This window comes from Trichosurus vulpecula, chromosome 3 (assembly GCF_011100635.1).
Source record: "Trichosurus vulpecula isolate mTriVul1 chromosome 3, mTriVul1.pri, whole genome shotgun sequence".
In the NCBI taxonomy this organism is placed as follows: domain Eukaryota; kingdom Metazoa; phylum Chordata; class Mammalia; order Diprotodontia; family Phalangeridae; genus Trichosurus; species Trichosurus vulpecula.
In genome coordinates, this window is record NC_050575.1 from 203114670 (window position 1) to 203138124 (window position 23455).

The 23455-nt window shown below is 44.2% G+C and overlaps 1 protein-coding gene and 1 long non-coding RNA gene across 2 annotated transcripts in view; one reads left to right on the forward strand and one right to left on the reverse strand.

Moving 5' to 3' along the window:
- The window catches only part of LOC118841830, a 39328-nt gene that overhangs the window by 7354 nt on the left and 8519 nt on the right, over nt 1-23455 (reverse strand). Inside the window, exons 2-4 of the long non-coding RNA XR_005009875.1 lie at nt 21400-21474; nt 12920-13465; nt 11216-11374 (exon numbers count right to left, since the gene is read on the reverse strand). This is a non-coding gene — a long non-coding RNA (uncharacterized LOC118841830). The remainder of the gene's footprint in view (nt 1-11215; nt 11375-12919; nt 13466-21399; nt 21475-23455) is intronic.
- On the forward strand, nt 10899-21259 carry R3HDML (R3H domain containing like). Its single transcript, XM_036749486.1, has 5 exons — nt 10899-11159; nt 13265-13383; nt 15699-15831; nt 16656-16771; nt 21127-21259. Exons 1-5 carry the CDS (start codon nt 10899-10901, stop codon nt 21257-21259), a joined length of 762 nt encoding a protein of 253 aa, XP_036605381.1.

A 23455-nucleotide genomic window follows, 5' to 3' on the forward strand; every position in this document is an offset into this window, starting at 1 on the left:
CATAATATCAACATATTGTATCTTTTAATACCATAATAATTCAGACCTCTGGTACAAAGAGAAGGCCAAAAATTTTATGCAGATATTCCAGATCACAGAGGGTGCCACATTTGTAATCCCTATGATGTGGAAGGGATAACTGTGTGTGTTCATACACACATACACACGTATATATGTACACATATATGTACATATTACACATATACATGTGTGTATGTATATATCCACACAAAACTTTTTTATTTTTAAACAAAAAACAATTTTTAAAATAGTGACAAAACAAATTATAAGAGCTTGGATTTAGATATACATTTTGCAAAGCACTTTCTTTTCAACAACTCTATAAGGAAGGCAATTCAAGTATGATTCTTCTTGTTTACAGATGGGGAAACTGAGACCCAGAGAGTCCCAGTAACTTGCCTGGGGTCCCTTGCTGAGTACGTGGGAGAGCCAAGACTTTATCTGGAAGAGCTTCTAACTCTGGAGCTTTGACCACTAGGCAATGTAGCCCCTGGGTAGGATGGAATGATTATCTACATTTGGCAGATAAAGAAACTGAGGCCCAGAAAGCTGGAGTTATCTGCCCAACCTTGCATAGTAAGTAGCAGAGTTTAGGCAAGAACCACAATCTCCCAACTCATTTTCTTCCCGGTATTCTTGATCCCTCTAGCCTTGGCATTTGCCAGCCCTGTGGGGATAGTCCTGGTAGAGGGGGAAAAATGACTGAAAACAAGGACTCCAACATTCAGCCTGCTTGTTCTGACCACTGAGGCTCCTGTTGAGCATGCCAGATGAGGACCAGATTGGATAGGGACATAAAGGATACAGGGCAGAAGGCAGAAGAAGGCGATGGTTCCAGATCATGTGGCCATGGACCCAGGTGGCTTTGGAATGTACCCTGAGGGGCTGCCTGGGTAGGCAATAATCCAGGGCCATGAATGGGGAGCCCAGAGCTGACTTGAAGGGTTTTACGCTTGGCCAGCCTACGAGCTGGTGACACAGCAGATTCCAGAGGCCCCACCTGGAACTGCAGCTGGACTGGCCTGGCCTGGGAGGGATGAGTCCAGCCAGCATAGAGATTTCTCAGCCCCAGCCTGATGGGAACAGCTCCCACCCTCCACTCCCAGCCCAGGGGCTGTCTTTGGTGCTCGTCAATAACTGTCCTGCTTCCATCTGAATTCTTTCTTAAGATCCTAGAGAATCCCTAATGGGAAAAGCAGCAGGTTTGGAGTCAATGTCCAGTTGGAGGATCTTATGTCAGTCAGTTCCCCTCTCTGACATTCAGTTTCCTCCGTTGTAAAATGACACTAGATGATCTCTGTGGGCCATTCCAACTCTCAATCCACTATTTCATCAAGTAGATATTATGATTTCCTTCTCTTCCTCCTTCTCTTCTTATTCCTCCTCCTCCTTGCCTTGTCCAGGTCTCCACCAGATTCAGGCTCTACCTGAGGACTTTAACCTCCCCCAAGAAGGGAAGGACCAAGTCAGGTAGGTGATGGCTCATATCATCTGTCCCATGAGTCATAGAACCATGGGATTCACAGCTAGGAGAGACCTTAGAGTTATCCAAAACAACCTCTTCCTTTTACTGATGCTCAGAATTGTTAAGTGACTTGCTCAAAGTCACAAAAGTATAAAGTGGCAGGAGCCAAATTTGAACCCAAGTCCTCTGAGACTGGCCCTAGAGTGACCCTAAGCCAGTCATATGCATGGAAGCCTAGACACACTGCTGAAGGGAGAGGGGAAGGAGGGGGAAAACTTGGAACTCCAAATTTTTAAAAATGAATGTTAAAAATTTTTGTTTGCATGTAATTGAGAAAAAAAATGAAATGGAAAGAAAGAAAGGAAAGGAGGGAGGGAAGGAAGAAAGGAAGGGAGGAAGGAAGGAAGGAAGGAAGGAAGGAAGGAAGGAAGGAAGGAAGGAAGGAGGGAAGGAAGGAAGGAAGGGAGGAAGGAGGAAAGGAAGGGAGAGAGGGAGGGAGGGAAGGAAAGAAGAATTACTGCTGAGGGATGTTCTGAGGGCTATGGGACCAGGCCTCTGGTCTGCGTATCTGTAGGACCAAGATAGATGTATTTATGTATGTTCTTTGGAAAAATATGTATGTGTATGTACTGGGAGGAGGTCTATTTGCAGGTCTGTTTATAGAGTAGGAGTAGAAGTATATTTGCATGTGTGTAGAGAAACGGGTTAGGACTTAGGGGCTGTAGAGAATCGGATTTTTGGAATTGGAAGGCAAAGTGGAGATTATCCAGTCCATGCTCCCATCAGTTTCAGAGCATGATATGTTGTAAGGCACCTTCCAACTCTGATATCTTATGTCACTGGTGGCTTAATAACTAGAGCCCTGGGCCTAAATTCAGAAAGACCTCAGTTCAAATCCAGTCTCAGACACTCAATAGCTATGTGACCCTCTGGCAAGTCACTTAGCCTCTGTTCGCCTCAGTTTCCTCATCTGTAAAATGAACTGGAGAAGGAAATGGAAAGCCACTGCAGTATGTCTACCAAGACAACCCCAAAGGAGGTCACAACAAAAATGAGAATAATAACAGCACCTGCCCTCCAGCATTATTGTGTGCTTAGCACAGTGCCTGGCACACAGTAGGCCATGTCTAATTTATTTCCTTTACTTCCCCCTTCTAAAGTGATGGAAGCATAACATTTCAAATTTGGAAAGAGATCATCTAGTCCAACCCGACCCATTTCAGCTTGAATAAATTCCAAAGTCCCTCTCAGCTCTAACATCCTATGCTCTAAGACCCTGTACAATGCCAGCGTTCCATGTTTTGTGTGCTGAGGTCCCCTGTAGCTCAGCCATTTGGTGTTCCATGTGGAGTGTAAGGAACTCTCTGGCTCTAAGGTGCTGTTTTCTAAGTTATAAGCCTAACTGATAGCCTTACTTTAGAGAACACTTGAGGGTCACTCTGCCCGGCCTGGGAAGATCTACAAGAGGGCAGTTTTTCTTGTCTTTGTATGTTGGTATAGAGGGGGAGCAAGTCAACATCTACTAGGGAAATATAACCCATACACAAGTAAGTGGAGAGTAGAAGACCATAGAGAGATGTAAGTGAACTGCCATCAGGGTGCTGAAGTTACACAAAATTGGAGAATCAGAGAATGTTTCCTGGAGGAGGTGATACTTGAGTCAGGCCTTAAAAGATGGGTAAAGCTTTGAATTGGGAATCCTTCTACTGGAAGGTCCAGCTCTGCCAGGATTGAATACTTCATTTCCCCTTTAAGAGTTACTGAGTTTGAAAATAAGTACAAAACTAGGTATATGAGATAGAGTATTACTGCTTTCCTTTTGTATTTTTCTGGTTATTGGGAACAAAGGTTGTGGGGTGGAGAGGCAGGGTTGGTGTTAACTATATTGGTGGAAGATAGAAATATTCCTGTGCACAAGACCCGGGTTCAAATCCTTGCTCTGCCACTTACTACCTGTGCAATATTGGGCTAATCCATGGGAAGAAAACAAACATTTATCAAAGTGCCTACTATGTATGTGCCAGACACTGTTCAAAGTGCTTTACAAATCTCAACTCCTCTGATCTGTAAAGTGAGCAGGTTGGACTCGATGACCTCAAAGATCCCTTCCATCCCTAAATCCCAACCCTAACCCTAAGATTCTTAGGAAAGCAATGGCCTTTACAGTCAAATGGTCCAAAGACCATAGGCAATCCCTTTCCCTCCCCATAACTTCTCTCCCCTTGCCTTTCAAGGAGCTGCTTCCTTTCTCTCTCTTGTTACTGACTCTCTGAACTTTACTTCTATGCCTTAGTGACTTCCTCACCTGGAATATCCCTTCTCCTCCATGGGCCTTTCTCCCATTGATGAGTTCTTTCTGTGGCTCCATTTTGGGGAGGGGCTCAGAGCGGCCACTGCCTCAGTCAAACTGAGACCTGGGAAAGACCTTAGCTTAAAAAGGCCAAAGTCTTCCACTGCATCCTGAGCCATCTTCAGTCATCCTGATCTATATCCGGCCACTGGGATCAGATGGCTCAGGAGGAGAGAGTGAGGCTGGTGACTTTGCACAGCCCTGCCTCACTTATATCCAATTCGCTTGCAAGTCATGACATCGCCTTCCCTATGTCATTGATCCTCTTGGAGAATGAAGGACAAACAACAAAAACAGCTTGTATCCCTAGCACTTAGCACGGTGCTTGTCCCATGGTAAGTGCTCAATAAAGGTGCATTGACTGACTGGCCCAGCCTTTGTGCACACACTTGGAATGCGCTCCCTCTTAATATCTACCTCTCAAAATTCTTATTCTTAGCTGCCTTCAAGGCTTAGCTGAGTCTCCACTTCTTTTAGAGAGTAGGGATTGTTTCATTATTTGTATTTCTAGCACCTAGCAATATAGTATTAAAGCAATACAGCACCCGGCACTTAGAAAGTGATTAATAAATTCTTGTTGCTTTGTTGACTGATTCGCCCCTATTAGTCTTTGCTCCTTCCTCAAGTTATTTTATGTTTCCTTATCTGAGAACATATTCTGCCTACCACTCAGTAGATTGGAAAACTCCTTGAGGACAAGGACTGTTCTCTATTTTTGTTTTTGAATTCTCAGTGTATAGCACTGGGCCTTGAGCACACATCTGTGTGGGGAACACCTACTGTGAGGATCTCCTTCACCAATGCAGAAAGCGACTGGTCCATGAGTATACAAATCATAAGGAAGTTCCCTTAGAGAAAGACTCAGAGGGCATAAGAGGACTTTCCCTGAGCCATACACAGCTACCGTCAGAAGTGGGATTTGAATCTAGATCTTCCTGACTCCAAGGCCCACCTTCTGTCTGTTAAAGCGTCCTACCTTTATGCCTTGTACACAGTGCTTCTTACTGTACATGTGATTAATAAATATTAGGTTGTATTTGTTGAATTCCATGTCCTCAGGAGCTTCTGTGATGGGACCCTGCAGCTTCGGGCCTTAGAGTGGCTTAGAAGGAGATGAATCCCTGCTCCATTGTAAGGGGTGGAGGGAAATGTCTTTCCACATTAAAAAATGGAATGCATTGTCCCATAGAAATATTATTTCTCAAGATGGTTCAGTCCTATAGTATTATTAATACAGCCCTGTATTCAGTTGCTTTCTGTTTTCAATAGACGTTGGTGTGTATGTTGGACTGGAAACCTGACCACCATTTATAACATTGTTTCTATGGGAAAATACTTGGAATCTAACCCCCTAACCAATTGTGGAAGGTCTGTATCATAGAATCCCAGAAGGTTAAGGCTGAAAGAATCCTTGGATATGAACTCATCTAGTCTCTTCATTTTAAAAAGGAGGGAACTGAGGACCAAAGAAGAGAAACACTTTGCCCAAAGTCACCCAGAGAGTGTGGAAGACAAGACTAGAGTCCAGGCCTTTGGCTTCTGGCCCTTTGTTCTTTCTGCTGTACTGTTCTGGTACGTGAATGTGCTTCTTGCTCTGTACATGTAGTATTAGAATATGTACGCTCTTTTGTGTGTTTGTGTCATTGCATGTATTGATGAATGTGTGTGTGTAAGTGAGACTACGGGGTTACCTACCTTTGTGTAATGTTTAGAAGTACTTTCAAATAAGGAAGTACAGGGCCTTACACAGACTAAGCAGACCATCAATAAATGTCTATTGAATTGTGAGTGTAATGTGGAGGGTATTTTGTGCCTATAATCTGTGCCTATAATTTGTGTCAGGCAGCTAGGTGGTACAGTGGATAGTGTTCCAAGCCTGAAGTCAGGAAGACTCCTGTTGAAATCCAGCCTCAGACACTTACTACCCGTGTGACCCTGGGCAAGCCATTTAACCCTGTTTGCCTTAATTTCCTCATCTGTAAAATAACTTGAGAAGGAAATGGCAAACCACTCCAGTTTCTCTGCCAAGAAAACCCTAAATGAAATCACAAAGAGTAGGACATGACTAAAAGCCTGAACAACAGAATAATTTGTGTCAAGGGTGAGGGTGGAGTGGGTTATGCGAATAAGGAGATTTAAATGTATGCTATGTGCCTGTATGTATTTGGGGGGCAGATAGGACTGTATCTGATACAGATATAGACATAATACAGGGGCTGTGGATTCTTGACATGTATGTAGATTCAGGGTGCTATTGAGGAGTATATAATACATAGATAATTGCACATGGTTTTGTGAAGGTGTATAAGTGGGTGATTGTGGTATCAGGTATCTATATCTGGATGCAGGTGGATAGAAAAGACAAGAAGCAAGAGAAAGAGAGGCCCTGGAGGGTGGGTGATTCTGAGGGTGGGTTTATTTTCTGAGCAGCCTGCTTCTCGGAATGCTTCACGGTCTGGTGAGCCCTCCCACCTCCCAGCCCGTGGACTCCTTTTGCTTTGGCACAAGATGCAGCCAACAAGCCAAGCCACAGCTGTGCTACTGAGGGAAGCCAAATGTACTGTACTTCTCTCCCCCAGCTCCCTCCCTAGCCCTTAGAGAGTACTGCTTTAGGATTCAGGAGACCAGGGCTGCCAAGCCCTGCCCTGTCACCAACTGACTGCAAAGTGCTTCCCTTCTGTGAGCTTCAGTTCCCTCCTCTATAAATTGAGGGGGTGCTACCAGATGACCTCTAAGGTCCCTCCTAGCCCTGGCATTCCATGTTCTTTGTTCCAAGGTCTCTTCCAGTGATAACATTCTATGTCCTAAGATTCCTCCCAGCCCCAACAGTTTAGGAGTCTATGATCTCCTTCTAAGGAGTGGATGCTCCAGATCCAGGCAGTCCTGTTGAATAAGGGGATGGAATGAAGCTAGGTCTGTTCTTAAAGTAGAAATGGGACAAATGTTCCTGCCTCATCAGGAATTCCTGATCTAGGATCCAAAGGCAGAACTATTCATTCATTCAACAGATAATTCATGCCTTTTGTGTGCATAGCATTGGGAGAGACATAAAACTGCCATAAGTTTACATTCTTGGCCTAGTGGAGTTGATATTCTAGAAGGGATCTATTCCAGGGGTGGGGAAACTGTGGCCTCAAGGCCACAGGTGTCCTCAAGTGTGGCCCTTTGACTGAATCCAAACCTCATAGAACAAATCCCCTTAATAAAAGGATTTGTTCTGTAAAACTTGGACTCTGTTAAAAGGCCGCACCCAAGGACCTAGAAGGCCACAGCTTCCCCACCCCTGAGTCTACACCATAAACACAGATAACTATGACATGCAATACAGGGAAGGGTGGAACAATGAAGGATAGGTAGGAATTCAACAGGCAAATAGAAGGGGGAGGGAAAATAGTCCAGGGTTGGACAACTTCACAAGAAAAGGTAGGTTTATAGGGCAAACCATGCTGTGTGAGCCCCTTTCCCCAAACCCCAAAAATCTTTCTTTTCATGTTGGTGAAATCTCTTTAAATGGACAATTAAGGGGACCTTTGATCAACGGAACTAAAATAGGTGTTAGGGATAGCCTACAGTGAACTGAAATATTACAGGCTTTAGAGCTGAAGAGGACCTTAAAAATCTAACCTAACCTTTTTCTTTTACAGAAGAGGAAACCTAGGTCTAAAGAAGCCTCGGTGACTCCCCCAAGGTTGCACAGATTGTAAGCAATAAGACTGACATGCTCTTTCCATAACACCACAGTTGCCTCTCAAAAGGCAACTTTCATTTCCCCTGTCCCTGCCAGCTTCCCTCCCCACCATCTATTGGCCCAGTGCAATAAGCTAGGTTTCTTCAGAGACAGCCAGGAGCTGCTCTGGGTGCTGCAACCAGAGCTGAGTCGAGACATGTGTTCTCCCTTAAGCCAAGTGTGAAAATTGGGCTTCCCCTGTATGATCAGCTCTTGGAGTTTGTGAGCCCTCCCTGTAACACAGACCACTTGATTTTTCCCCACATTTCTCTCTTTGGGCTACAGAGGAAAAGCTTGTCTGGCATTCAAAATATGAGCATTTATAAGAAGTCCTGATACAAAGTGAACCTTGCTGGTTTGGCTGCCTGTGTGTTGTGTCTTAGGTGGATGCCTAGCTTGCCTACCTCTTGTCCCAGTTTCAGCCTAGGATGCATACCTGCCAAGCTAGGACAGCTCTGGTTCTTCCTTGCCAGGGATCCCTCCCCTCCTCTCCCCTCTCCTCCTCTCGATGCTCCCTTCCTAAGCAGAAGAGGCTGCCTCTCTCTGCAGGGAGGGTGTGCTTTGGCAGCCAGGACTGTCTGGACTGTGGGAGCTGAGGCTGGGGACCTGCCCGGGCTGGGAATTCTGAGCGTCTGGGAGGGTGTCTGGGAGAAAGTGGAGCTCAAAGCTCAGCCCCTTCGGCCCCCTGCAGGTCCCCCCTCCTGTGCATTCAGCTCTGGATCTTACAGGAGATGAAGGGAGGTCAGAGGGGGAAGCAACCAGACTCAGACAGGGCAGCCTGGACTCAAACTCCAGCAGGAGTGAGGAAAGGAGGAGGCTGCCAGCAAGGCAGATGAAGCCATCAACTTTCAATTCAGTAAGTGTTTACTGGACCCCCTTTCTCTGTGTCTATTCCTGCATTCAGCCCACATGGGGGAAATACAAGACACAATCCTGGCCCTCCTCGGGGAACTCACAGTCCCACTGGAACAAATATACACATGAAGTCACTAAGTAACAACATAATGTGGCAATAGTGTAATGGAAAGGGGCCCGAATGGGATGTCAGGAGAAAGCTTCAGCCAAAGGCTTTGCTTTACTGTGAATTCACTGGGAGACTTTGTGCAAGTAACTCTCCTTCTCTAGACCTCATTCCATCATCTGTAAAATGGGAATGATAATCCCTGTACTCTACACCCCAGGAATGTTGAAAGAATCAAATGAGAGACTTTGATGGATCCATGATCTAACAGGTGTGGACATTGTCCCTACCAATGCCAATGCCAATCCCTCCATACCTTTCAATCTTGTGCAATTCTCATCATGTCTTTTTGCAGACCCTCAATGGGGAATCTACCCAATATTCCAGAGGCCTTTGTCTGGTTCTTTGAAAGAACCAAAAACAAACAAAATGCTGAAGAAGCACTTTGTAAACATCCAAGTAGCCATAATAATGTTGGTGATGTGGACTGACTGGCTACACACCGAAAAAAGTCTGTTTCTCAGCCACAGCCTACGTCTCATAAACCCCATAAACACACACTGTTAGGGGGAGTAGGTCAGAGAGGTCTTCCTAGTCTCAGGTCCATTCCCACCATACATGTATGACTTCCATATGATGAATAGCTTCATAACCATCAGAGCTGCCCGCGAAGCCTGTTTGTGACCCCTTTCCCCCTCCCCATCACTTCGGATGGTCAGGCAGCTGCTGAATAATGAATGACCCAACAGAACCACTGTAGAAAAGATACTTGCATGGAATGTGATGCCTTTCCTTCTCCAGTAATCAAAGACTAGATTGTATCCAAGGTCCCATCCAACTTGAACTTTCTATGTTTTATTTCTAAAGTCCTTTCCGGGTCTGACATCCTGATATTCTCTGTTCTATACTCTAATGCCCATTCTAACCACTGACATTCCATGTTCTCTAGCCTTGTCTTAGCTAGGATATTCTTTAATACTTGAATGTGAATGAAATCCAATTCACACTTTCCTGTCCTCATACATCTCATACATAGAGCACACTAGCCCAGCCTTAAGTATACATAGGATGAAATGGAATTGGAGAAAAGAGTAGCCTGAGTGAGGGAGAGAGAGAGAGAGAGAGAGAGAGAGAATGGGGAGGGGGAAAAGCCCATAAATTTTCTGGCAGAGAGCACACTTTCCAAACCCTGAGTCTTTAGTCTTTCCCTGAGTTGGAAGGGGGAGAGGGATTGGGATTGGGGTGGAGGTGGGGGTTGGGGTTGGGGTGGGGAGGAGGCTGAGCACACGTCAGATGCCATCAGCTGCCTGGAAGACCTGCCTGTTTTAAAATCCTCACTCACACCAGGGCCGGCTACAGTGTTTGAAGAGGTCAGCTTGCCTCCCCAGCCAGGCGGCAGCAGCCTCAGCGGCTCCCCTGCCAACCGGCACTTCTCAGCCGGCTTTGGCTCCCTCCCCTCGGTATGCGAAGTGGGCCCAGCATCCCCAGCTCTCTGGAGGGAGGACCTGCTCTCTCTTCTCTCTCTCTCTCTCTCTCTCTCTCTCTCTCTCTCTCTCTCTCTCTCTCTCTCTCTCTCTCTCTCTCTCTCCCATCCTTCCTTCCCTTCAGGAAGGATGCAGCCTGAGAGGACAGGAGGCTCTAGAAACCAAGAGACAGGGTCCTCCCCGCCACCCTCCTCCTGCCCCTATTAAGGAACTGAACCAGGTTGGGATTGGGTTGAAGTGGACTTGGTGGTATTGGGGGAGGAGGGGGAAAAGTGGCTGGGAAGAGACTGACCCCTGATAGGAGCAGCTTCAAACTTTCTCCATGTCTGGGCCCCCAGCAGGAACGGACCCAGAGCTTTCTCCTTTCAGAAAACATGTCCTGGGGCATTTGCTCCCTTTGACTCATCAAAGGGAAGACAAGGGGGTGGTCGTGGTTGTTTTCAAAGAGGATGGTCCTATGTTGGAGATGGTCCTGTATCTGCAGTCAAATACTTCTGTCATTGCTGTGTGACCTTAGGAAAGTCACTTAACCTCTCTAGGCCTTGGTTTGCTCATTAGCAAAATGGGTGGTCTGCATTAGATGACTTCTAAGATCCTTACCAGCTCTAAATGTGTGATCTAATGAGCCCTTCTAATTATTATGTTCTAAGGTCCTTTCCAGCTCTAAGCTAAGTCCTATAATCTGCTTTTGAATCCTATTTCTTTTGGAGGGGGCGGGGAGTATCTTTTTGCATCTTTGCTCCAAGGAGGGAGCTTTCCTAGAGACTGGTTTTGATCAGCACTGTCTCTGTGTGCCTCTCTCTCCCTATGTACCCACAACTTTAGATATCCCATTTTGACTTTGACTGGGAAGCAGTTCAGCCTAAAGAGGATCAGGCCCTTAGCCTGCCATGCCTTTGCTACAGGGCCCTCTGTGCCTTGTCGGTCTGCTCTTCTGGGGGAGTCAGAAGGTGGATGCTCTGGTGCTTCCTAATGCCACTCTGGCACTGACCCAGCCTGGAGCCATGCATTCTGGGCTGGCCCTAGGTCTGCCCATGCCCAGGACCCGAAGGAAGCGCCATATCTCGGCCCGGGACATGAATGCACTCCTGGACTATCACAACCGTATCCGGGCACGGGTGTACCCACCTGCCGCCAACATGGAGTACATGGTGAGTGTCCACTTCCCACTCATTCCCTTCTCATCAAGTTTTGTATTCTTGCTCACCTGGTGTAATTCAGCCCAAGTGTGGTGGGTCGAGGCACTCTGATGTACCCTGTCCTTTTACTAGACTGCTCCAACCAGTCTACTGGTACAGATCTCCAGCAGTGAAGAGAGGAACAAGACTTAATATTTCCAGTTTCTGTTTTGGGAAACCAAGGCCTCCTGGAAAGGAAAGGTGCCAATAAGTCAGGGGTAGAGATGCAAATCCCAAACAGCAGTCCTGACTCCCAGGTCAAGGCTTTTCACTCCATCCCAAGGCAAATGCCACCAGCTCTAGATATGACCATCTTTTCAGTATCCATTGGGAAGGGATTCTTAACTTTTTATGCATCTTGGACCCCTTGAGCAGTCTGGCAAAGCTTATTAGACTTCTCAGAAGGATATTTTTAAATGCATAAAATAAAATACATAAGATTACAACGGAAATCAATTATATTGAAATAACAGTTACCAAAATTTTCTTAAAAAGTTCATGAAGCATAAGCTAAGAACCCTTTCAATAGAGGGAGGATACAGGATTGTGATCAAAGACCTGGAAGGACCAGGGGTGGGAGAGCTGGTCTGCCATAGATAGGCAGGGACCACCCCCTGGAGAGGGGCAGGAGACAGGAGGTGGTAGGCTTTCTCCATTGCTCAGAATCCTAGACTTCCTGGGTCAGATAGGTCCTGAGCATTATCTCAGTCCCTCCCTCTGTCCAATTGTCCCTACCCCAGCCCAGACAGATAGTCATCCTATAGCTTCCTAGATATCTTCTCTGAACAGATTGCAAGGCCCCCACAATGGCCAGTGTCTCCTGCTCCCGAGGAGGAGAAATTCTATCAGGGCAGAGGGTAAATAAATTACAGTCCAGAGCAGAGCAGGAAATGGCCACAGAGCATGATGGGGAGGAGGAGGGAGTTGTACCCAGCAGGGCATCATTGGGAAGGCTCAGACATGGGTGATGCATTCTGGGATTTGGGTCAAGGTTTTAACAAGTCCCTTTTCCTCAGTTTACCCTGTGTATAACATGAGAAGAATAAAAACAATAGCCCACTTTTCAATACTGTTTTATGGATTACTAAGTGCTTTGCAATAACCCCAAGAGGTTAAATGGCAATAGTATTTTCCCCAGTTTTAGATGAGGAAACTAAGACTCAAGGATGTAGAGCAACTTGTCAAAAGTAACTGGAACTCACCCCTACTTCAAAGGCCCAGGATCAATTATTCCATTAGGCCACACTACTTCTCATTGATTTCAGTGGTTTGACCAAGGCCCCCTATGCTGAAGCCTGCACTAGAACCCAGGTCTTCCAACTCCAAGTCCAGGGCTCTCGACATTGTACCACTGTTCCTAAATCCATTCTTGAGAATGGAATACCTTTTTGGAGTCAAAGGACCTGGGTTCAAATTCTAGCAGAGCAGTCCCTGATTAATGTCTGCCTTCTACCTGTCTGATGATTCTTGAGTATGTCTCTAGAGTCTTCTGGACTAGAGAAAAGATGTAGAGGAGCAGGGAACGTGATCACTATTTTCAAGTATTTTATTATATTTTTCTTAGAGTCTTCAGCTTCCTTCAAAACTAAAGTGCCACCTCCTGGGTGGCGTGTTTCCTGACTCCTTTTCTCCCCTTGTTACTAGTGCTCCCCCTTGAAATTTCTATGTATTCATACATTTTGTATTTACTTATATGTACACAAGCCATTTCTCTTGATAAAATATAAAAGCACCTAGAAGGCCTTTTCATTTCTGGCTTCCTTCATATCCTCAGCACCCAGCACAACATCTGGTGCATTTAGGAGGCGCTTAGTAAATACTTGTTGGCTGATTGATTGGAAGAGGTACTGAACTACTTGCAGAGGCTGATTTCACAATTCAACATAAGGAAGAATTGTTTTCTGACAATCAGAGCCGTTCAGAAGTGGAATGGGATCCCTTGTGAGGCAGGGAGGGGGCTTCCTGTTACTAGGAGCTTCGAATGACCCTTTGTAGAGGAGATTCCTGCCAGGCACAGGTTGGGCAGATCTCCTTTGGGGTCCTTTCTAACTCCGGTATTCTGTGATTCCTCCCACTAGGTCTGGGATGAGCGGCTAGCCAGATCAGCTGAAGCCTGGGCTGCACGATGCATCTGGGAACATGGGCCCCCGCCGCTGATGAAGTTCTTGGGCCAGAACCTCTCCGTTCATTCTGGCCGGTGAGAGAAGCTTTGGCTTTTTTTTTTTTTAATATCTTCAGTCATCAAGCATTTCTTTTCTCTCACTTTCACTCGCCACTCCCTAGGGGAGGAAAAGAAAAAAGGAAAACAAAACGTTTGTAACAAATACGCACAGTCAATCAAACAAAATAAATCCCCATACTGGCCATGTCCAAAAATATGTCTTGCCGTATATTTAGTCCACTCCCCCTCTTGGGAGGTGGGCAACATTCTCCTTTATCAGTCTTTTGGAACAGGATTGATCATTGTGCCGATCAGAGGCATGAAGTGTTTCAAAATTGTTTGTCTTTATGATGTTGTTATATATAGTACAAGTCGTTCACTTGGTTCTGCTCACTTGAGTCCATACAAGACTGCCCAGGCTTCTCTGAAACCATCTCTTTCATTTCCTTTAGCACAATAGTGATCTGTTACATTCATGTACTGTAACTGGTTCAGCCATTCCCCAATTGATGGGCACCCCTAACGTTCCAAGTTCTTTGCCACCACAAAAATTGCTGGTATAAATAGTTTTGTACATTTAGGACTTTTATATCTGTTTCTGTTATCCTCTCCATCCCCCTGCTGGGTTTCTTCAAGGTAACACGCTTATTCCCTAGCCCTAGAATGATAGGCCTTAGGCTTCCTGCATATAGTTTGTTCACGATGCAACACAGTAAGTATTTCACCCCCAGCTTCCTTCCCCATCCCTCTGCCATTAAGCATGCCTCCATGTTTTCCTTCCCACAAGAGAAAGTGACAGATTATCTGTTACTTTGTATCAGCGGTAGGATTCAAATGAATTAACAACTGGTTCTCAGAAGAACCAAGCAGAGGTGCCACCCCACCGCTGACTTGTCGGGTGCTAACAACTGGTTCTCAGGCCCCGACCCCACTAACAACCAATTGGCGGAATTCAACCTAAAATTAGGTACTGGTTCTAGCGAACCGGTGCGAACCGGCTGAATCCCACCACTGCTTTGTATTACCTGTTACTGCTTCCTATCAAGGTGTAGAGAAGGTCTTGGGTCCTACCCAGAAGATCCTTCAAATTGAAGGAAACTTTCTTAGTTCCAGAGATTGGTCAGATACTTAAATGCCCCTGACCTTTTCTTCATAAGGCCTAAGAGGAGGCCTGGGGAAAGGTGGTGTCTCACTGTCTCTGGTGATCCCAGTTTTCTCTTCCTAATGAACCTGGTCTCTTACCCCAGAAAGTCATAGAATGGCAGGAAGCCACATCAGAACATAAAATATTGGAGAAAAAAAATATGGAATGTAGAGAATAGAACATAGAATGTTGGAGCTGGGAAAGGATAGAACACAGAATGTCAAAACATAGAATATTAAAGTCAGAAAGCATCATAGATTTAACGTAGACATCACCTAGTCCAATCCCCTCATTTTACAGATGAAGAAACTGAGGCCCAAAAAGGCTAAATAATTTGTCCAAGACCATATAGTTAGTGACACAATTGGTATTCCTATCTAGGGGTGTCTGGGGTGTTTTAGGAAAGCTAGAGCCTCTGGTGTGAGGGCTACCAAGCTCTTTTCAGGGCTGCTCATTCACCTTCGGTGTCTGCCTGGCACTCAACTCTCACCTGGGGCTCCAAAAAGATGTAGCATGCACAGTGGCCATACCCTAGAAAACCGGCTTGGCAGATGGGCTAAACCAAGTCGAGGATAACTAACAGGTCTCAAACCCATTGTTGAGTTAGGGAGTGTCTACCCCAAGCATCTGAAGACTTCCCTGATGAATGGGCAGATTAGAACAATTTGTTCCAACAGCCATGAAGATGGCTGAAGCAGGTCCTGTGGAATGCTTAGAGCTTGGTCAGACATCAAAAATGCCAAGATCACCCACTGCATCCTAGGCCATCACCAGTCATCTTGACTTTGTCTTGCCATTGGACTTCAATGACTCCAATGACAAGAGAGAGGCTGATGACTTTGAGCAACCCTACCTCACTTAAATCCAATTCATACAAGAGGCAAGACATCACCCCGTGATGTCATTGGTTCTCTTCAAAAATGAAGGACAAACAACAACATTCATATCTATGTTCTCAGACGTTAGATTGACTCTTTTCATGGCACTGTGGAGAAGGGACCTTCCATTTCATCCAACCTTCTTGTTTTACCAATGAGAAAACTTTCCCATAGAGGAGAAATAATTTGTTTAAGATTACTCAATGAATTAATATAAGATCTGGAACTAGATTACATTTCCTGACTCTCAATTCAGAGTTCTTTCTGTTACATCTGATAGCTTTCTCATAACCCTTCCCTCTTTGTTGTGCTTTTTCTTCTACTACCAGGTACCGATCAGTTGTGGATCTAGTAAAGTCTTGGTCAGAAGAAAAGCAACACTATTCATTTCCCAACCCAACAGAGTGCAGCCCCCGTTGTCCTTGGCACTGTAGTGGGCCTGTGTGCACCCACTATACTCAGGTACATCCAGGATAGGGGAAAAAGGGGAAGCCCTCTGATTGTATGGAGGATATAGTCATGGTCCAGTGCTGACCTTAGAGAGATGGATAGATCTCTTGAGCATTATGAAAAGAAAGAAAAAATGATGAATTTGGAAGGAAGAAAGGAAACATTTATTAAGTGTTTATTATGTATAAAGCACATACAAATAGAGATACAAACAGAAAAGTAAGACAGGCCGTGTTCATATTCTAATGGGGGAAAAAGATGTCACTAAGGATTGACCTGTGGTTTCTAGTACCTCTGTGGTCATTTGTTAAATAGATGTGCTCCTGAAAGGTTACAGTCATAGAATGTGCTAGAGGAAACCTTGTGGAGTAAATTGAATTTTGTCAAGTCAGAATTGTAAATGCACTAGGGAACTCATTAGCTAAAGGAATCCTGCAATGACTTCTACAAAAATGAAGAATTATTTGTAGTGTGGATAACTACCCTGAAATTTACCTTTTATGAAAGAATGGATTTTTGGAGTGAGATAGACCTGAAAGCCGTTGGGACCTTTGAGGTGTCTGTTTACTCCCAATGAAGTCCACCTTCAGAGCAGCCAGAAAACAATTTGAGATTGAATTGGGTCAATGGCAGTTCCCCCCTCACTGCAGATTACAACAAAACTGGATTGGATGTCCTCATTACAGATCCAGGAAAAAAAAAAAGAACCTGCCAGCTCTTCCCATGACCCCTCCCCAGACCTCCAACAAGCTCAGGGTCTGGCATGGGAGTGGAGTGGACAATGACCCCAGTGCACTGGTGAACCTCCAATGCTCCCTCTCTTTGTTCCTTGCCAGATGGTGTGGGCATCCTCCAATCGGCTGGGTTGTGCTCTTCACACCTGCAAAAACATCAGCGTTTGGGGGAACACCTGGCGCCAGGCTGTGTACCTGGTGTGCAACTATGCCATCAAGTAAGTTCTTAGGCAGAAGGGAGTGTGGAGGTAAAGGGCAGCTGCATGGAGGCAGAATCCAGGTCTGGTGTGAAGGAGAAGCATTCAGTATTTAACATGAATCTTCTACTGAAGTCATCCTCCAATGCCTCATTGTGGTGGGAGCAGGGAGGGGAGAGGTTTGCTCCTGGGTTCTCAAGGGATCTGGCATATTTTACTAAGCTGGAAAGCCTTCAGGTTTGGGCCCCAAAATGGACCTAATGTCTGTCACCCAAGAATCAAACTAGCTAAATTTGGAGATGCTCATCCCCAGGTGGGCTAGAGCCACAACACAAAGTCTTTAAAAATTTACGTATTAGGAGAACTATGATCTGTACTGGTAGCAGAGTAGCCACACAGACAAAATAACATATTGATAAATACATAACCCAAACAAAAGAATTGTTAAACTGGGCTAATATCAAATGTTAGATGGCAGGTCACCTACTGGCAAAGTATGGTATTGTTACCTAGCCCTATCAGATGCTACAAATACAATTCAAATCCCATGGAAAAGAATTCCACAAGACTGACTCCAATTTGTAGTTGCTGCTGTGCCAGCATTTTGTCGACTGGAATAAGAAGGTGGAGGGCTCACAGGGAAATCTGGATTGCTTTGGTAAATGTTGCAACACAATGGAGCCTGTGGATCCAGACAAAAAGGAAGGGTCTACCTTCTCAGAGCTGGTGATATGAACTCATTGAATTCCCAGGTGCGAAAGAAATTCCCATGGTCCCAAGAAGGATAAGAAGGTACTTAGTGGCTAAAGGAAGACCCTGAAGCTACAAAAATTCTGTCACTTCCAGAGTCAGAGTACTCTTGGAGTATTATAATTCTTGGATTCCTTGGGGCTAGCCGCCATCATAACCACTTCCCTTGGCACACATAGATCTTTTTCCCCCCTTCAGTGAAAATCACTATTGGAAATAGACTTCGTTTTAGAAAATGTGCTTAGGGGTCAATTTTATCACTAATATTCTAGGTAGTGATGGGTAGAAAAATTTTCAATATCCTAAAAATATAACTCCATGAGGATCACGTTTATAGAAGACAGAATATTTGAATAGGACTTTAGGACCTTAGAGGCCATCTCTATCTGCCACCCACTCATCATTTTACAGTAGAAGAAACGGAAGCCTAGAGAACGGGAGGAACGTACTTAAAGTCATATAGCTAGTAGCAGAACCAGTTAAAATACTGATTCTGACTCCAGATGTTGTGTTCTTTCAATCAATCAACAAACATTTATAAAGCACCTACTATGTGCTAGGTACTGTCCAAGGTTCTGGGGCACAAAGACCAAAAATAAAAATAAAATAAAGTAAAACCCTGCTCTCAAGGAGCTTATATTCTATTGGGGGGAAACAACATGCACAGAAGACAGATGACAGATAGATAGATAGACAGCTAGACAGACAAATTGAAGGTCATTAAATACAAGGTAGTTAGGGAGCGAGGACACTAACAGATAAGGGGAATCAAGAAAGACCCCATGTACAAGGTGGTGGCTGAGGTGCATATTGAAGGAAGAGAGTAATTCTATGAAGTGAAAATGATGAGGGAGTGAATTCCAGGCACGGCAAACAGCCACTGCCAAAGAAAGAAGATGGGAGATGAAGTGCTATAGAGAGGGCAATTTGACTAAATCATACAGTACAGAAAAGGAAGTAATATATGATGAGACCAGAAAGACAGGTTAGGGCTAGTTTGTGAAGGACTTCAAAAGTCAAGAAGAGAATTTGTGTTTTATACTAGAGGCAAAAGGGAATCACTGACATTTATTGAGTAGAGGAGTTATTTGATAAGATCTGTGCTTAAGGAAAATCATTTTGACAGCTATGTGGATGATAAATTAGAGTGGGAAGGGACTTGAGGCAGGCAGATCAATGAAGAGGCCACTGCAATCATCCAGATGAAGGGAATAATGGCATGGACTAAGGTCATGGCTGTGTGAGTAGAAAGAAGAACCTAGATTCAAATTCTTTCCATTATTCCCTGCTGCCTATTTCTAGTAGGCTCCTTCCTTCTCTCTCTTCTTTCCTTCTTTCCTTCCTTCCTTGTTGGTATGTTTTGTTTTTATATTTCACACATTTACAGATTGTTCCAACTTCATGAGAGGTCTCTTGTAAGACAGTGAAACAGTTAAATCAAACCAATAATACAGTGATCTCATCTAAAAGTGCATGAAACATTTCACATCTAGAGCACTCCCCCTCTGCTTTAAAAAAAAATCTAATGTGTGTGTGTGTGTGGGGGGGTCTCATTCTGACTGTTAAATACATCACCTCTCTGTCATGGTTAGCATATTTCATCACTGGTGCTTTGGAGCTATAGATGGCCATTGTATTGTTCAAGTTTTTTTTTGTTTGTTTTACAACTTTTACATTGTATAAATTGTTCTCATGGTTCTGTTCATTTCATTCTTCACCAAGTTTATAAAAGTCCTAAAAAGCATTCATTTTATAATAATGATGTTGTAGTATAAATAGTTCTTCTAGTCCTGCTCACTTCACTCTGCATCAGTTCATATAAGTCTTTTCAGGTCTTTTTGAAACTTTTTCCTCATTTCTTACAGCATAATAGTACTCCATCACATTCATATACTACAACCTATTTAGCCATTTCTCAATTGTTGGACAAACTCTTAGTTTTCAGGGGTTTTGCCACCACAAAAAGAGTTGCTAGAAATATTTTTTCCCCTGCCAACTAGTTGTATGGTCTTTAAGTGCCCAATGCATGCTCCTAGCCTCCTTCCAATCCTATTAATGGTGGTATTTATTTTCATCCAGAAGTCAGAATTTCAAAACTTAGTGGTTTCCCCTGGAATATCTTCCCTTCCTTGGGGGATAGAGACCAGGGAATTAATCATCAGTCAATCAACCAATGAATAATATTCATTGAGTTGCCTGTTCTGGGCAAAGAAGGAGGAAGGGGATACAAAGATTCTTTGTAAGATATGGCTCCTTCTGCCTCATGGAGCTCACAATCTAGTTAGGGAAGCAAGACTAACACACATGCAAAACCCACTGAGCCTCAGGTGGTCTAAGCATCTATTGAGTGGAACAATCAGTCAGGAAATATAGGAGCTTAGCATGAGGAGAGAGAACCGAAGTCTTGGGATAGTGGAAGAAGGCTTCACAGAGGTTTTGGGCTGGGTCTTGAAGGATGGGAAGAATTCAGAGAGACAGAAAGAAAATGAGAAAATTCCAGTGGGGAATGAGAATAGTTTGAGCAAAAGTGCAGAGGGTAGAAATGCAGGATGTTTTTGAGAGATCATGAATAGTCCCAGCAATACATAAAAGACTAGTGGAAGATAGGGCTAGAAAGTTCCTGAAAGGGTAGGTTGGTGCCACAGTGTGGAGGACCTCGAATACCAATTTGAGGCTTTAAGACTATTCGACAAGGTCCTTGGACATCAGATAGATAATATACGTCCTCATGTTATGATTGTGATCCTTGTTCATGAAGGTTATACCCATGGATTACAAACTTTGGCAAGTTCTACTAAGTTGGAAAGGCTTTGTGTACAGACCTGGAGAAGGACCATAGGTCTGCCATCTGAGAACCAGGCTAGCTATATTTAGAGAGGCTCATCATAAGAGGGTTGGCCAGAGCAATTCATAATACTATCTACTAAGGTGGAGAAACATGAGGATGTGTGTTGAAATCAAGGAATTTTGAAGTATTGAAGTAATAGGGAGCCACTGAAAATTCTTGAGGAAGGAAGGGCTAATGATCCAAGTTGTTTTTTAGGAACAGTAATTTGGTATTGGGCTACAGACCGGAGTGGAGTAGAGAGAACCTGGTGGGAATGAGTACAGATGGTAATAAGACTCACCCCGACCCCTACCCTGGCATTGATAACACACTCATTGATAATAAAGATAGTTCTTTATTACCCCCCAAGCTGATATGAACCCCTATCTTTCTGGGTTCTCTTCTCTTTATTTCTTTTAGAAAAATTATTCATTTCCCAATATACTCCAATTCAGGGAACCCTCCTTTATAACAAAGAAAAATGCTTCAGCAAAACCAACTAACTGACCAAGAGATCCCATCTGTGTATGTAACATTCTTTACTTTCAAGTCTCCCACCTCCCTCCAAGGGTGGAGCAGGAAGGGTGGGAATGTGTGTTTCATCTTCTGTTCTCTAAAATCAAGATGGTTCATTGCAATTAATCTAAATGCATTATTTTAAAATTTATTTTCTTCACTCTACAATACTTCACATGAGTCTTTCTGGGATTTCTCTGAATTTCTCATATTCGTCATGTCTTATAGCTGACAATAATATTCCTTTCTGTTCCTATACCACAATTTCCTCCTCTCTTTCCAGGGGCAACTGGATCGGGGAAGCTCCATACAAGATGGGGGAACCCTGCTCAGCCTGTCCCCCCAGTTATGGCGGCAGCTGCAACAACAACATGTGTTTTGCTGGACTCCGATCCAACCGACTTATCTGGTTCTAATCACTGCATGGCTGGGGCAGTGTCCTGGGTCTAGGCTCCCCAGACAGAGCAGGCCAAGCCACCCCTCCATCAGGGCCCCACATAACCCAAAAGACAGTGACTATATAGAGTAGAATAGTTATTTATGATGGGGAGATCACCTCTGGCTGTCCACACCACGCAACACCTCTCCACTCCAGATCATTTCTCCCCTTTGGGACTTGATTCCAGAAGTCCTGCCAAGACCAAGCAGAAAACATCATCATATCTTTCTACTTTCCAGTTACGCTTCTTTGTTTTCCTTTTCCTTTGGGTAGATCATAGCTTTGCTGATTCTTTCAATTCTCATCTCAGGTTTATCTAGAAGGGACCTTAGAGATCATCTAGGCCAATGGCTCCAACTTTTCATATTCCTTCAAGTCCTTTCAACAACAACGATACAAAAAGGTTGTGAACTGCCAAGGTAATTTAATGTTATTCATGGTATTCTGCAATTATTTACTGCTCAAGATGCCATTATTTAGCTCAAATTCCTCAGATCACCAGGGAGAACCCCCAAAAGGTTCGTGAACCACTAAACGGGACCCCCTGATTTAATCCAACCCTCTCATGAACTGGAAAATAAGGCCCAAAGAGAGGAAGTGACTTTTCTAAGGTCACACAGTAGGTTAGAGGTAGGGCCAGGAATAAAACAGCTCTCTTGAAAAATCAAAACCCTAAGCTGACAGGGGGGTTGAGGACCCCAGATTTAGGGCTGAAAGAGACTTTTGCACCCACCTCCCTCCAATGCAACTTTCCCCTCTATTCCAAAAATGAGGAAATTATGACTTGTCTAATGTCACACAGGTTATAAGGAGCTGGAATTTGAAACCAGGTCTTATGATATAAAATCCAACAACCTTTCTACTACATCAGTTCCCTAAGTCATCTCTTTCTCTCTGTCCCCTCCTAGCCATAAGCTCACTACAGTGATGGAAGTGGGGTATAGTTGCCAGGTCAACAGCCCCACTTCTAAACAGAGGTGGTTGTTATCCCTTTCAGACATTTCTCCATATAGATGGACAAATTCAGGACTCCTCTGATTTATAAAATGGCACGGGGAAGACTGATCCCAGGGGGAGGAAACAGACTTGGGAAACGACCCTCCCCCCAACCTAAGTTTTCCCCTTCTCACTAGAGAATTCACATATCCCACAAAACACCCATAGACCATAGTTGGCCCCCATTCATCAATCCAACCTCAGCTATGGTTGGTCAATTGTGCCAGGAACCCATAGGTGCCATACAAAGCTTATTGCCCTGACAACAATGGACTTTTCTTCTGGAGCCTCCTCAATAAAGAGACCAGAAGAGGCAACTGGATTGATTCTTTCTAATATACCCCAGACCCACCTACCTTGGTGATCAACTGGGATGTAAAGTAGTTGATGGAGAAAGGGTGGGGATGGAAGACAGATTAATCTGAATGGAGAATGGTAGAAAGCTTGGTGATTAGGTCCTATAAGACATCCTGGACTTCTAAGATTGAAGCAGGGGGTGATTAGAAGGGACCCATGAAGAGATCATTCCCCTACCTCAAATTCCAGAGTGTATGTATGTATATGTAGGAATATATGTATATATGTTTCTGCATATAGGTATGTACAGCATACCCCAAAAGTCTTAGTGCTTTAAAAGGCTTTTGGGACACCCTACATACATACACGTAGTGAGCACAATTATATATATGGTATCACAAAGTCACAATACAGTTGTATGCTGTTATTAATACAGAAGAAACGAACATAATATAAGTAAAAACCCCTTCACCATCCTGGTCTCCAATGTTCTCAACTGAAAAACAATAATAGCCTACTAAGCAATTAACAAACATTATTTTAGCCTCTCAGTAACCTTGTGAGGTAGATAATATAAGTATTACCATTCCTACTTTAAAGATTAGGTAACTGTGACTTTGAGGTCAGAGAAGAAGTTCATAGTAGACCCAGGACGATGGAATGATAGGATTTAGAGCTGGAAAGGATCTTAGCCATCAACTAGTCCAATCTTATCACTTTACAGAAAAAGAAACTGAGACCCATTGGCACAATGCGGGGGGAAAGTACTGGTTCTGGAGTCAGAGGATCTGAGTTGGAATGCCACTTCTGCTGCTTACTACCTGAGGGGTCCCAACTGGGAAAAAGCCATAAAATACAGTAATAAATGAAAAGCCATAAA